Here is a 14,176-nt window from a genome sequence, read left to right as displayed (position 1 = left end):
TGAAGTGTGAAGTATGAGCCTGGAGTTATCTAGGTCTAGTAGAAAGAGTGACTTCTAGAGTATCTTTTAAAGGTCGGTGCTGATATTATCAAATAAAGAATTTCTCTTTTTAAAGAAATTGTACAAGCTGAACTGAGACTATCACAGTGACTGTGTTCAAATTGCACCAATTTATTTACAAAGTTAACTTTTTTTTTTTAAAGTAACAAAACCAGTGACTGCCCCACTGCTTCAAAAAGTAGAATGTACCCACAGTTTTGTCTGTCTCCTAAAAATATAGCAAACATTATGCTCATAAGAAATGAAACTTTATATTCGCAAAATTTATATTCTCAAACTTTTTTTTATAACAGAAATTATTAAGTATAATTGGAAGTTGTTCACATTCTTCGAAAATTCAGTGTATTAAGGTAGAGCAAAATCTATGCATTGTTTCATATATTGATTTTTATAATGGATGCATTATATTATGTGAACTTCCTTAGAAAAAGGTTCTGACAGATTCTGATAGCTTGTCATTTGTCATGCAGTAACATTTGTGTTGCTTAAACCTGGTAATTCAAAAATGCTTCACAATAATTTAACTTGGATTCCATTTTCTTCGGCTATGTCGGCCTGCAAATCCACATGATGGTGACCAGGTTGGAGAAGTCTTGGAAGAAGGGATTTGTATTAGTTAAACCTGTTACTTAGAGATGTGCTTCTTCTCAGTATAAAACTGTTTTATGTAGCATCACTTTTCTTGTACAAACAATATTGGAAGATGTGTTTTATGCTGTCCTTAGTACTAATATTGTGTTGCTCATGAACTGTTTTACAGAGATTTTGAAGGTTATTGCAATCCTGCTACGTAATTCTCCACAGTGTCCAGAAACTCTGGAGGTTCGGCGAGCTTTTCTCTCAGATATGATAAAACTTTTTAATAATAGCAGAGAAAACAGGAGGTAAGATAGCTTGCTATATGCACATGTATACAAAGTAAGTAAAAAGTTCTCCTAGTAAATTAGACTCATTAAGCAGATACAGCTTCACTGCTGTTCAGCAAAATTCTATAGTATAGTCTACAATATGTAAAATTAGAGAAGCTTGCACATAACAATTATTTTAAACATGTTGAGTTCATGACTTAGCTGATGTATATTTCTAAGATATATTTTGAAATTTGATTAAATATCATGTGTGTATTTTGCAGGAGTTTGTTGCAGTGCTCCGTCTGGCAGGAGTGGATGCTTTCCCTTTGCTGTTTTAATCCGAAGACTTCTGAGGAACAGAAGATAACTGAGATGGTGTATACCGTATTTCGAATTTTGCTCTACCACGCAATCAAATATGAATGGGGTGGCTGGCGTGTTTGGGTGGATACACTGTCAATCACACATTCAAAGGTGAGTGTTTGAAATAGTTGGGAAATTTTGTTACACTGTGTAATTAGATTTAGAGCCTTAAAGTGCTGTATACAGTGAGATAGTCTTGAAGTGAAGGTCAGTAGTTAAGCCCAGTGTTTATACATGTTACTGGGCATAACGGTTCAAATATTTGACGATTAAATGCTAATTTTGTTTGACCACAAATCATTTTTTTTTATTGTTGCTTAAATTGTGATGGTATTAGTTTATAATGAAAATGGCATATATTTTCAAAAATGAGATAATCAAATTTCAGGAGCATTTCTGAAAAATTTTAGTGCTGGTTTTGGTTTTTAATAATGGCAGGAACACAAGGTGGCGCACCATATCTATTTTAAACAAAAATACCTTTTAGTAACATCAAAAGGCTGTAAAACAAACCAGTAAAAAGCAAAGAAATCAAAGTTAAGACAGATGCTTCAGCTGTTAAGCTGTCATGGAATACAGGTTAAGAACGCAAATCCTTGCAGTATGAATGAGACTATTACCCTTCATTATTCTTCTGTCTGATTTTTTTTGTTGTTGTTACAACCAGAATCATATAAGTTATTAGTGGATCTTCAAACAAGGCACAGTAGTATAAAAGACAACTGCCCTGCCTTATTCTGAACAAAAGTGTGAGGCCAGTGTGTGCCTCTGTAATTATTCTGGTTTGTCAAAATATTTGCCTAAGATGAATTGAGTTATAAATGATACATTTCTAAATGTGTGCAACTTAACCATGTGAAAAGGACATCTGTGAATCCTAAAGATCACTTCATGATTCTAAGGAATTGTTAGCATTTCTGAGGTCCTTAATTTTGTATGAATTTTTTATCCAAAAAAAAAAAGTCAGTTTCTACAGACAGCAAGAATACTGTTATTTTGCAGCCCTGTTTATTTATCACATTCATAGCTCGGTGGTGGATTATTGGGCTATGGGGAGACAAATGTAGAAATCTATAAGTAGTGTGTGAAATAATATCATTAAGTAGTCAATTAGCTAAATGGAATCCAGGTGCAAAGAATCCAGGACCAAATTTTAACCCTTACAGAGATCATATTTTAGTTGTTGAAATACCCTTCATCATCTTTTGCGTCAGCTCTGCAGTTTTCAAAAAAACTGTCTCCTCTCTTTCCCCCAACATGCAGAGGGCATGGGTGGAGTAGACTGTACAATGGCAAGCTGTAGCCAGAGTAAAGATCCCTAATGTGCTTTTACAATTTGGCATAATTTAAAGCATTTCTGTGATTGCTGGGAATTGCTGGGGAACTGTCCCTGGGGAAAGATGGAGAGGGGAGTGAAGGAAGACCACCTCTCTACCTCTGTTACAAACCTTTGCTGTATTGAATTTAAAAATTGTCTAGCACATTATCTTATAAGCTGTAGTTCTATTGTTAGGCTATTTTTGTAAGATCTTGTAATGTTGGAACTCTCATTTAAACAGCTTCTATGTCAAAATGATTATATGGATTTTTGGTCATTATCCTCAGTGACTTAATGCCAATCAATGGTCTAGAGTTCATAGAGGAAAAACCAAGATTTTATTGTGATGCCACGGCCAAATGTTAAGAAAAACAACAAAAAACCCTGATTTTAGAAAATACAAAAAAAACCGCGGTACAGATAATCTTAATGTTCCTTTGTGGTGGTTTTTTTGGTTTTGTTGGTATGGTTGGTTTGGGTGTTGTTGGTTCCCCCCCCCCCCCCCCCCAAGGCTGTGGTTTTGTGCAATAACATAGTGAATGAGAAAATGATGTGCTTCACTGTGTTTCTTATTTTGGGTTCCTGGCATGCTGGCATAGTGAGGTATCATTGGTTGTAGAAGTAACTTCCTGTATCAGTTTTCCCAAGTCTAAGTTTGTTGGCTTTCCAGTCAATGTGTATGGACTGTTTGTTCTTCCAATCGACTTTAGAAGCTGAACAATGAATGGCAAGGTTAGAAGTGTGTGAGCGTGGGCAGAGCCAACAGCAGAGTGGTGGTGTAATTTTGAAGGAATCATAAAGGAGTTTGTTTTGCTTGGACATTAGTGCTAATACTATCCAGTTGCAGAAGCCTGAACGACAATGATTAAACAACAAAAGTACCCAGAAACTACTGTAACAATAGTGATATGAAAGATGATGCAATAATCAAGGATTTTAAAACTGTTTTTTTTCAGCTTTATTATGCATTTGCCGTTTTAACTTTTTTATGAATTATACGTGTAATTTATGCAACTAGTAATGTAAAGCTAGATGATGTTTCATAACTACCTTTTAATTACATAAGCATAAATTAGGATAAATCACAAGAAAAGCTCTTTGTGGTAAAACCTTACTAATCACTTGAAAATGTCCTTATAAACTGGTATTAGTATCTAATGATAATGAATTTTTAATCGGTCTAATTTGACTTATTTTGAATGTTCTTGTATCCAGTTATCCCAATATTGAGGTTCGTCTAGATTCACACATAACATAGTGTAGACGTAATTCAGTGGGCAAATTGTTCCATGCTAAGTGCATCTCGGATGTTTTTGATTTTTAGCAGGCTTTTAAAGTAATGTGGGAATTATGGGAACAAAAATATTTCCTTAACATTGCTAAGAGAATCACCAATTTGTGTTTTTTTTTTTTTTATTTAGTCTAATTGTATTGGGTTACTGCTTATTTTTCCTTTTTACAACCCTTTGCGCCATTCTTGCCACTAATTTATAACACCATTCTATGATAAAGAACTAGTATATAAAGGACTACTGTTACAGAATTAGATAGGTTTTGCAGAGCTACACATCAAGATACATGCAGCTGCTATAAAAAGCCAAAGAAACTCAATTGCAATTTTATTGTCCAGTTTGATAGATTTCCTGCCACCTTTGTAGCAGGGAAGCTGTTTGTCACTGTAACCCTCTCCTCCAACAGCTGCACAACGTTTTATAAGCAGCAACGGCTTTTCTAGCATAATTGCACTGCACTGGTTTCCTTGCACTCAGAATTTTGAAGGTGTGTGTAATCTTTTTAAAACCAAATTTCTTAGTGTTACTTATGTATTTTGCTCACTTCCATATTATATTTTCTGATGTTTTCGAAATATTAACGTGGTGTATACAAAGGTGTTTAATCTGTGGCTTCTAGTTCAATAAAAATGTTAATGAAAAAATTGAATCAAAACTCTAGTTTGTTCTAACTGGCCAGTGCTGAAGTTATGAAAGCATCTAAGAACTTCTGTTTTTTAAACATTGTAACCATGCTGGCTAGGCCTTAGATTTTATCTGTCTAGCCATGGTACTTTGTAAAAAGGACCAATGGTTTGGGGGTTAATAATAGGAAACAAGTAAAGAATGGTGGACAACTTGCCTTTTTGACCTTTCAGCTTCCCCGAGTTTTAAAAGAATATAATGATTTACACAGTATAATACACTCTTAAATTATCTGAATGTTTAAACTACTGGGAATAACTAACATTTGCTTATGTCAGACTCTTAAATACATTTTACTACTTAAAAGCTGCTTCATGTTACCATGTGATTCAGTTAAAGAGAAGATATTTGGGTAAATTCTGATATTTTTGTTTTTGTTTTTGTTTTTTTTTTGTTATTGAGTAAGACACATATTAACATTTCTGAATAAGCTACAGTTTTATTGCTGTGTAAGTGGAAAATTTTATTCACTGATCTGAATGGGCCCCACTCATTCAATACAGGAGAAGAAAACCAAATGTGTGCACAACATTTACATGCGTTAGGTTTGCCTGATTTTCACAGCTGTCAGATGAGGTAAAACTGGCAAAAGCAGCAAAGAGGAGTGAATATATGATGGCAATTTAATTGCAGAGAATTGAACATAGCTCAGTAGTTTTAGAAAGTAACAGGCCATCAGGATCTCTTGAGTTCAAGTCCCATTGGCATTCATGAGTTATTGAGGATGGTTTTGTCTCCTTTTTATTCTCCCTATCTTGAAGAAGATAGTGTCTCCCACAGTGGTATGTGCAGGCATTTTTAGCTCTAGGGCATTTTGAAGGCTTAAGATGTTCTTCAGTCTTCTGAAAAGTATGTCTGCATTGCCCTGTAACTAGCCAAGAGGATCATTGTACTACTGCAGAATTTTGGTTTTCAATTGTGCAATGCCAAATGTATCAATGAAGCAAAGCTGTGGGAGATGCAAATTAAGTAGCACACTTGAAATACTAAAATATAGGGTTCATTCTTATGGTATAAATAGTTGCTTATAAAAAATTTTTGCTTATTCTAGATAGAAATGATTCTCAGGGTTGTCATCTGGCTTATGGAGAGCAGAAGGAACTTGGGGACTAGAACGTGCAGTCTCCTTTAAAGCTGTGTACCCTCCAAGATGTGTGGTTATGATGCGATCCTTCACCTTTTCTAGGTGTTTCCTTGTCACAACTTGTTTTGTAGTAGGTGTGCGGGAAGGCTTTCCCTAACCAGTGCCTCTGAGGAGAAGAAATTATTTTCATTATTCAGCAGGCAGAATAGTTGGGAGGAGGGATCTTGTACCACTGATGAGCTCTTTGGCAGCATACAGCATGTGTGGTTAATGGGGAGCTCCTCCAGCTCATTATTCACTTGGTTTTGAGTGAGTGGAATTTCGGGAATAAAGCTGCAGGATGCTAAAATTTTACTAATTCAAACTGAAAGAAAAGTGTGAAATGGGGGATAGGAATAGAGTGAGCAAGGTAAACTGAGAATTTATGAAGCAGGAAAGAACAGGATCAGCTGGGGAGAGGAAGATGCACAGAAGCCTTAAAAGAAGAGTGTAATAGAGGTTTGCTACTGGTTGAGAAGTGCCAGAGGTCTCAAAAAGAAGACATGGGGAAGCATTTGCAGTGGAAAGAACTGATACATAAAGAGGCAAACAGCTATGAGATAGTCTTCCTAAGCAAACATGACCTGAAAAGAGAATGGATTCTCATCTGTATAACTTGGTATAAAAATAATTGGAGGATGGGACCTGTGTCTGCAGCCTCAAGAATTGTTACTGGCATCCTTTGCTGTGGCTGCAGAACTTGAGGTAAACCTCCTCCACTCTTGCTGTTACCTGTGTTTGGGTTGTGGCTGTGGGGACTGAATTGAGCCTCTGGACCATGAGTTAAAACGTCCTCTGCTACAGGACTGCCCACAACACATGGAAACATTGGAAAAGGATGGCCAAAGACAGAAGTGCACAAGACCTATAGCTGGGTATTATGGCAATGGATAGTCGTAAACACTAAATGTAGTTACAACATGCTTTTGTTAATAGCTAAATATCAAATGTGCACAAGGCAGAATTTGACGTTCAATTGAACTGTAGGAATGGTGACAGGGATTGAGATAGAGAGGAAATATGTACCTTGAGAGGATAATGTGCTCACGTCTTGCAATTTCAACAAATTAAAAGCAATAGTTGTATTAGTGAAAGTAAGCAAATACATGTGTGGTATGCTGTTTCAATTTATTACTGTGTGGTGATGTAAGAGTAAGCTGTACCTTGACTTGATCTGAAAATAAAATGCTGCCAACATACATAAAATTATCACTCAGACAAGAAAAGACTTTTATGAATTATGTTGACTAGTACTTACTTTCTTATTCTAGAAATTATTTGCATGCATTTTTTTTTTTCTGTGGAGCTGAGGAGGAAGCTGTGGAGGAAAAAGGCAAATGTATTGCTGCTTAGATGAAAATGCAGGAACGTGAAAATATCTTGGTACAGTGGTTTTAATTCCTCTACCCCTCAACCTCCCTCCTTGTGTGTCAGTGAATGCTGCTTTGGTGGAAGCTTAGACTCCTTCTAGAAACTTATCATATGTAATGTCCTGCATAATATAGGTTAATTTGCTTTCTTTAGCTTTCTTTTTCAGAGATTCTTCAGGTCAGCGGGTTACAGACTGTAAGTCGGTGTATGGTGCATACAGTACCTTTCTATCTTTCACTTCACTGAATTGAAAATTAGGTTTGATATCTTCAGATATTGGTGCCTCCTGTCTAAACAGACCTGTTTTTGTTTGGAGATTAGTTTCCACTTTTGAACAGATAGTGTTGCTAGAGGAGAAGTGGAAAAACAAGTCAATAAGGTCCTTGTTAAGACTTAAAAAGTTGTAACGCTTTCTGGAATTATGAAGAGTTTATTGATGGTGTCAGAGGCACAGGAGCTAGTTTGCACTGAGCAGACTCTATAAGGAAACAGCAGTACTATATAATTGTCTGACCTGTCTGGCAGACATTCCCTTCCTCTCTCTACTCTACAAAATTGCCCACCTGATAATGAAAAAAAGGACAAAATCTTAATGTATAGTTAAAATATTTTCCCTATGTTCTTTAGTGCAAATGTCAATCATCTTAACCTTTTTCATTGCTGTATGCTAATTTTTCTCCTTGGCAATTAGTAAATGTTGGATGTCAAATTAAGTTAAAATTGATGGGAGAGGCAAATGTTGCAGTTATTAGCTCACAAGTGTCTTTAACTAGTAGTGCGTAGAGATGCATTCCAAGCATTGCAAACAGCTATGGATTAACCATCAAATGATGGTGAAGATTAATGATTGGCCTTTTAGCTCACTAATTTAGAACAATTTCTAGTAATTAATTTTGTATTATCAGCTTTACAGTTGCAAATGCCTTAAGGAAAATAAAAAATGACTTGACTTAAGTACATTTAAGGTTCTTCAGGCTAACACTTCTCTTGTAAATTGTTGCATGTTTGCAGATCCTAATGTTTAATCTTTAGTACCCTTATATACTATTTCTGCCTACTTGTATTTAGTAATCATAATTTCTACTTCATTTTGCATTTTTGTTGATACTGCTTTTGTTAACCTTAGGTGTTTTCTTTTTAGGGTGTATTGTTTGGCTTTGTGAACTTGTGCGCTTCATAAATGCCATGTCATGCAACAGAAGTGTGGGGGAAGAATTGTTCAGTGCCTCCATTGTAGTACCACTATTTCTTGGTTTCCTGTCAAACCAAATTACAAATTAATATAGTGAGAAGAACTGTTTATACAGGCTTGTTGAAAAGTTGGATTTTACAAAGCAGTATTTCTTAAATTAGTTTTCTTTTTTATATAAATAAGAAAACCCCAAACTCGAAATGAATGTCTGAAAAATACTGGTTTAGGTAGTCTGCGTTATTTTGTGCATTGCTATTTTAATTTAAATGTTATTTAAAGGACAGTATTTAATATACTATGTGACATGAATTCTTTCTGATGTTTATGGTGGAAGTAGAAATAGTTGTCCTTTTTAAGTGAATTTTGGGGTTTTGTGAGTGATGTTCTCCTGTAGTTCTGTACTGTCTAATTTTCTTTACCAGCAAGTCTCTTCTTCCAGTTTCTTGCATTGTTCTTAAATAATCAATGTAGATTCTCATCAGATTGTGTTTGGGTTTATTTGCCCATAAGTTTATTGTGCCCATCTGTAAATATAAGTTGTCTGTATTGACTATCTTGCCACTCTTTTTTTTTTTTTTTTTTTTTTTTTTTGGTAGTAGTGATTAACAGTCCTGAAGAGCACAGTCTGGTTTCCAGAGTTTTTGTCTGTAATGACTTCCAAACCATTGTCTATTCCCTGTTTCAGATGAGACTGACTGTGAAATTATATTGCATCCCTGTACCATAGATTGTATTTTCAGCTGTTGACTGTAGCTGGGCAAAGATCAACTTGTTGCAAAAACCTGTAGTCCGTAGAACTCATACTTTCAACAGTCTTAGTTGGAAAAACAAAACCGCTCCATTTCTAATTCATGATTCACATGTTAACATTCAAAGTTAATACAAATACCTATGGTGCCTGTCTGACTTCAAGGTAGCACATGTAGGTTATTAGAAAAAACGAAGTGTGCAACAATAAATTCACTTAAGAGACAGAAGAGAGACAGTAGCATGGGAAGATTTTGAATAATGAATGAATAAGTAAAGTATATATTGCTAATAAATACTGAGGCACTTTGCTGAAACAGTGGCTAGTTTTTAGATAAAATTTGGATTTGAGATTGTTTGGATTAAAAAAAAAATAGGGAGTCTTACATCTAGATGAACTTCTCTTCCTGCACTGAAATTTTAAGTGTCTTTAAAATTAAACAAGAAGTCGTGATGTGAATGAAAGAGCTTGGAGGCAGGGAGATTCCATTGTTGGTAAGGAAATAAGAACTTAAGCTATTAAGAATAACTGAAATCTTGGCTATGGCATGTTTATTAACAAGGCAGTGACATTGTAATGAGGGGCCAGAAAATTTTGAACTTTCAGTAACGTAATATGCAGTATGATGTGCACATAACAATCGTGTTTGGATCACGGAGATGTGTTGTGATGGTCCCCATGACTAGAGTGATGTAATGAAGGGATACCAGCACTTTAGGAAGTACAGAGAGATGAGGAACAGGAGTTGCCCTTTAGGTGAGAGAGCAGTTGGAGTGCATGAGGCTGTGCCTGGGGATGCGTAAGGAGCCATCTGAGAGTGTATGGATTAGGATTAAAGAGAGGACAGGTAAAGGTGACATTATAGCGGGTGACTGCTACAGAACCTGACCATGAAGAATAAACAGAATAGGTCCTCTACAGAAAGACAGAAGCAGCCTCATGTTTGCAGGCCCTGGCCCTCACAGGCCTGGTGTATGCTGGAGGGAAAACACAGCAGGACAGAAGCAATCCAGGAGGTTTCTTGAGTTCATTGACAACTTCTTCCTCCTCCAGGTGACAGAAGAGCTAAAGAGGAGAGGTGTTTAGCTGGATCTTCTGTCACGACCCGATCAACAGGCTACCCTGGGAAGTGTGAGAGGTTGTGTAAAGCTCAAGATCCCTTCGGAGTAACTTTAGATGAAATGACACCAAATGAGGGATTAGAGTGTTTATTGAGAGTATGCACTGCTATAGTTATGCATATGTGTGGAGAAAACCCTAGCTATTGTTGCTGGCTATGCCAGTCAATTCACCGCCAGGGAAAGTGGGGGGAAGGGAAAATTGCCCGCCCTAATCTTACCACAGTATTCCCACTTTGTGGTGTCTGACCTCACAAGCTAACTGGTTGAATTTTACAACATATAACTATGTACATCAGAAGAGAAAGATTTAGAGAGGAAAAGAGGAAGAAGAGAAAAAGAGAGAGAGGGAGAGAGAGAGAGAGAGAGAGAGAGAGAAAGAAATCGTCCCCCTTGGATCCAGCAATGTCTTGTAGGTTCCATCTTAGGTTTTGTTTGTGGTGGGGGCCCACAGACTCGGGTCCCCCATGTTATAGGGTTTGGTACTTGACTTCTCCCCCTGGGGGGGTCGCATTGTTGGGTGTGTGCAGCTGTTCTTCTGGAAACTTCTGGAAGTGAGTCTGAAGTACCTGGGTTTCAGGTGTTTGTCCTGCCCCGTCCCTCATTGTGAAAGAGGGGTGACATTTTGTCTTCTCGAAACTTCTGGTAGTTGGTACAGGAGAAGGCACTGCCCCATATTCACAGAACTTGCTTCAACTTTGTGGTCAACTTGCTTCTGGAACAATTTGTTTAAGATGTGCCATCTGAGTTGCAAGGTTAGTCCATGACCCCCTCATACTCACCACCACTAAGGGACTTGTTGGGAATTTGAAGGCCTTCACTGCAGTGACCATGAGGTGGTGGAGTTCAGGATCCTGAGGGGAGGGAGGAGAGTAAAAGCAAACACAACCCTGGACATAAGGAGAGCAGATTTTGACTGGTTTTCAAGCAAGGTTGATTTAATGTCGTTAATGAGATGATAAATTTAGTTGGTAAGAGAAAATCTGAAGCTGCTTTTGTAGAGGGGATTGGCTTGGTAGCACAGTAGGAAAAAAGTCAGTGTCACAGAAGAAGAGTACATCACGAGTTATGCAAACTGAGATAAAACTAACTGACCATTTCTCCAAAAGTGGTTGCTAGCACTGCAGAATGTGTTTGTGGAGTGGAAGATGAGAAGTCATAAAGTAGGTTACTTTTACTTCTGCATATGAGGTTAATGAGACTTACACTGGAATGATGCATGAAAATATCTTCACACTATTAAAGATTTTTTGAAGAGCTGGAAAGGTTGCAGAAGGGGTGGTCACAGGGAGGTTTCTAGTCCTTCAGGATGAAATCTCATTCTTTATAGATGGCCCTGTTACTTCTCCAACTTTTGGGCTTTTAGAAGCATTGTTATAGTATGTTAAAGAAGAAAACTCTTGAATATATGGTATTTCTTTCTCATTGAGGTATTTTTAACAACTCAGAAATGCAGACATAATTAGTGACTAGAAATTGAAGCTAGACTTTCAAAATGAAGAATACTTTTTATCTTTTTTGGTCCAAGATGGTATAGTAGATTTGGAACAAATGATTCAGGGGAGATTTCATCTCTTGATTTCTAAAACCAAGGCTGCTCAACTTTCTGGATGCTGTCATCTAATTCATGTCACTAGGCTGAATGTGTAGGAAAGTGGGTTAAAATCAAGGTCTGGGCTAGGTGATCTGATGTTACTTTCTGGCCTTAACCTTAGTGGTTCCTTGAAGTGCTAGGGGAAAGCAGCTGTAACAGAACTGATTATATGCTTTTAGAAGGCATTTAAAGTTATATTCCTTGATGCTTGCAATTTACTTTCACCAGGTTGGTAATCTATCAAAGCACTTACATAGATAGGGCTGACAGAACTTAGAACTTCATATTGCTGTTAAAGCTTCTTGGGTTTTGTGAGGACCAGTGTAAGCATCAAGTGTTGCTTGATGAAACTCTTGCAACACTGTGGGTGCGCTCTTTTTGCAGGGTGGATTTAGTACCTGCCAGGCCTGCAAAACATCTCTATGAGTCCTTCCATTGAGATTGAATTGTTGCTGTTATTGAACATGTTCTGTGAGTCGTGTACTGCTCTCCATTGCCCTCAAGTTTAAGCACTGAAGAAAATAATGTTTTGTAACAGGTCCTTCCAGCCACTGTCTTGTAATCATCTTAGTGTCATTGTGCCTATCCCCATTTGTACTGAGGAGAGATGGCAGCAGCAGTAATAGAATTTGACATACATGTCTCCCTCATTTGCCCCTTTTCACAAAAATAAAAAAGCAGGAGGGGGAAAAAAAAAGTACCATTCTCATCTTTATCTTGCTTTGCCTTGGTTTAAGGTAACTAGCAAAATAAGATTTTGAGGCTAGACCTGAGACTCATTCAACAGTTTTGGGAGCAATGCATAACCAGAGTAGAATCCAGGTCTTATACCTGCATGTAGCTTAACTGTGTTAAAAAAAATAAGTGTGCAGTGTAGCTAAAGCTTGCAAATACTTTTGGGGAGTCATTTTTCCATATATTTTTCAAAATGAATGTTGCAATAACAAGTCTGATACTGAAGATAGAAATGAGTAAAGGTAGCTATGTTATCACAGGTTTGTTACAGCTGTACTCGTATTGCATAGGTAACGCGTATACATATTGTGGGTCAGTGTGCTTTCTGGGAACTACATATGATTAGTTTTGCTGAAATAAACCAGCAGTGTTTTTATTTGTTGAATGTCTCTTTAGTATTTGTTGGCGTAAAACTTGGAAATGGGTGAAGCAACAGGGAGAGAGAGAAGAGGGAAAACTAGCTGGAGATAAGCTCAAGTCTTCAAGATTTCTTCAGAAAAGTAATGATTTGACCAAAAGTAGCAGCTTTGTCTATTCATGTTTTGGTAAACAAAAGTGCAAGGGAGACCTTATTAGCATGATCTGTTTTGGGTTGCTTTTGACATCCTGACTATGGTACAGTTCAGGAAGGAAGTATTTCTGAAATAATCACGGAATTTTCAGAGTTGGAAGGGACCTCTAGAGATCATCTAGTCCAACTCCCCTGCTAGAGCAGGATTGCCCAGAGCACATTACTCAGGACTGCATCCAGGCGGGTCTTGAAAATCTCCAGAGAAGGGGACTCCACAACCCCCCTGGGCAGCCTGTGCCAGTGCTCTGTCACCCTCACTGTAAAGAAGTGTTTCCGTGTATTTGAACCGAACTTCCTGTGTTCTCACTTGTGCCCATTACCCCTCATCCTGTCACTGGGAACCATTGAAAAGAGTCTGGCTCCATCCTCCTTCAACCCACCCTTTAGATACTTGTAAGCATTAATAAGGTCTCCCCTCAGCCTTCTCTTCTCCAGGCTAAAGAGTCCCAGCTCTTTCAGCCTTTCCTCATAAGGGAGATGCTCCAATCCCTTAATCATCTTAGTTGCCCTTCGCTGGACTCGCTCCAGCAGTTCCCTGTCCCTCTTGAACTGGGGAGCCTCTTGAACTGGGCACAGTATTCCAGTTGTGGCCTCACCAGTGCAGAGTAGAGGGGGAGAATGACCTCCCTCGACCTACTGGCCACACTCTTCCCTATGCAGCCCAGGATTCCATTGGCCTTTTTGGCAACAAGGGCACATTGCTGGGCCATGGATAATTTACTGTCTACCACGACCCCCAGATCCTTCTCCTCCGAGCTACTTCCCAGCAGGTCCGCCCCTAACCTATACTGGTGCCTAGCATTCTTCCTCCCCAGGTGCAGGACCTTGCACTTGCTTTTGTTGAACCTCATTAGGTTCTTCTCTGCCCAGCTCTCCAGCCTGTCCAGGTCACGCTGGATGGCAGCACGGCCCTCTGGGGTGTCAGCCACCCCACCCAGTTTGGTATCATCAGCGAACTTGCTGAGAATACACTCTGTCCCCTCATCCAGGTCATTAATGAATATATTAAACAAGATTGGACCAAGTATTGACCCCTGGGGGACACCACTGGTTACAGGCCTCCAACTAGACTCTGTGCCGCTGATCACAACCCTCTGAGTTCCATCCCGCAGCCAACTCTCAATCCACCTCGCTGTCGCCTCATCTAGCCCATACT

The 14,176-nt window shown here is 38.2% G+C and overlaps 1 protein-coding gene across 3 annotated transcripts in view; it reads left to right on the top strand.

Annotated features, from left to right (window-relative positions):
• LRBA (LPS responsive beige-like anchor protein) overlaps window positions 1-14,176 on the top strand; it is a gene marked incomplete at its 5' end in the record, with an annotated part of 425,426 nt that overhangs the window by 70,687 nt on the left and 340,563 nt on the right. For all 3 annotated transcript variants that reach the window (XM_082482677.1, XM_082482676.1, XM_082482675.1), the window contains 2 exons: window positions 821-944; window positions 1,193-1,385. In XM_082482677.1, coding sequence (XP_082338803.1) covers window positions 821-944; window positions 1,193-1,385 — 317 coding nt within the window. The remainder of the gene's footprint in view (window positions 1-820; window positions 945-1,192; window positions 1,386-14,176) is intronic.

This window comes from Vanellus vanellus (assembly GCF_965231255.1).
Source record: "Vanellus vanellus genome assembly, chromosome: 4".
Taxonomy (NCBI): Eukaryota; Metazoa; Chordata; class Aves; order Charadriiformes; family Charadriidae; genus Vanellus; species Vanellus vanellus.
This window is presented reverse-complemented; position numbering and strand designations above follow the sequence as displayed.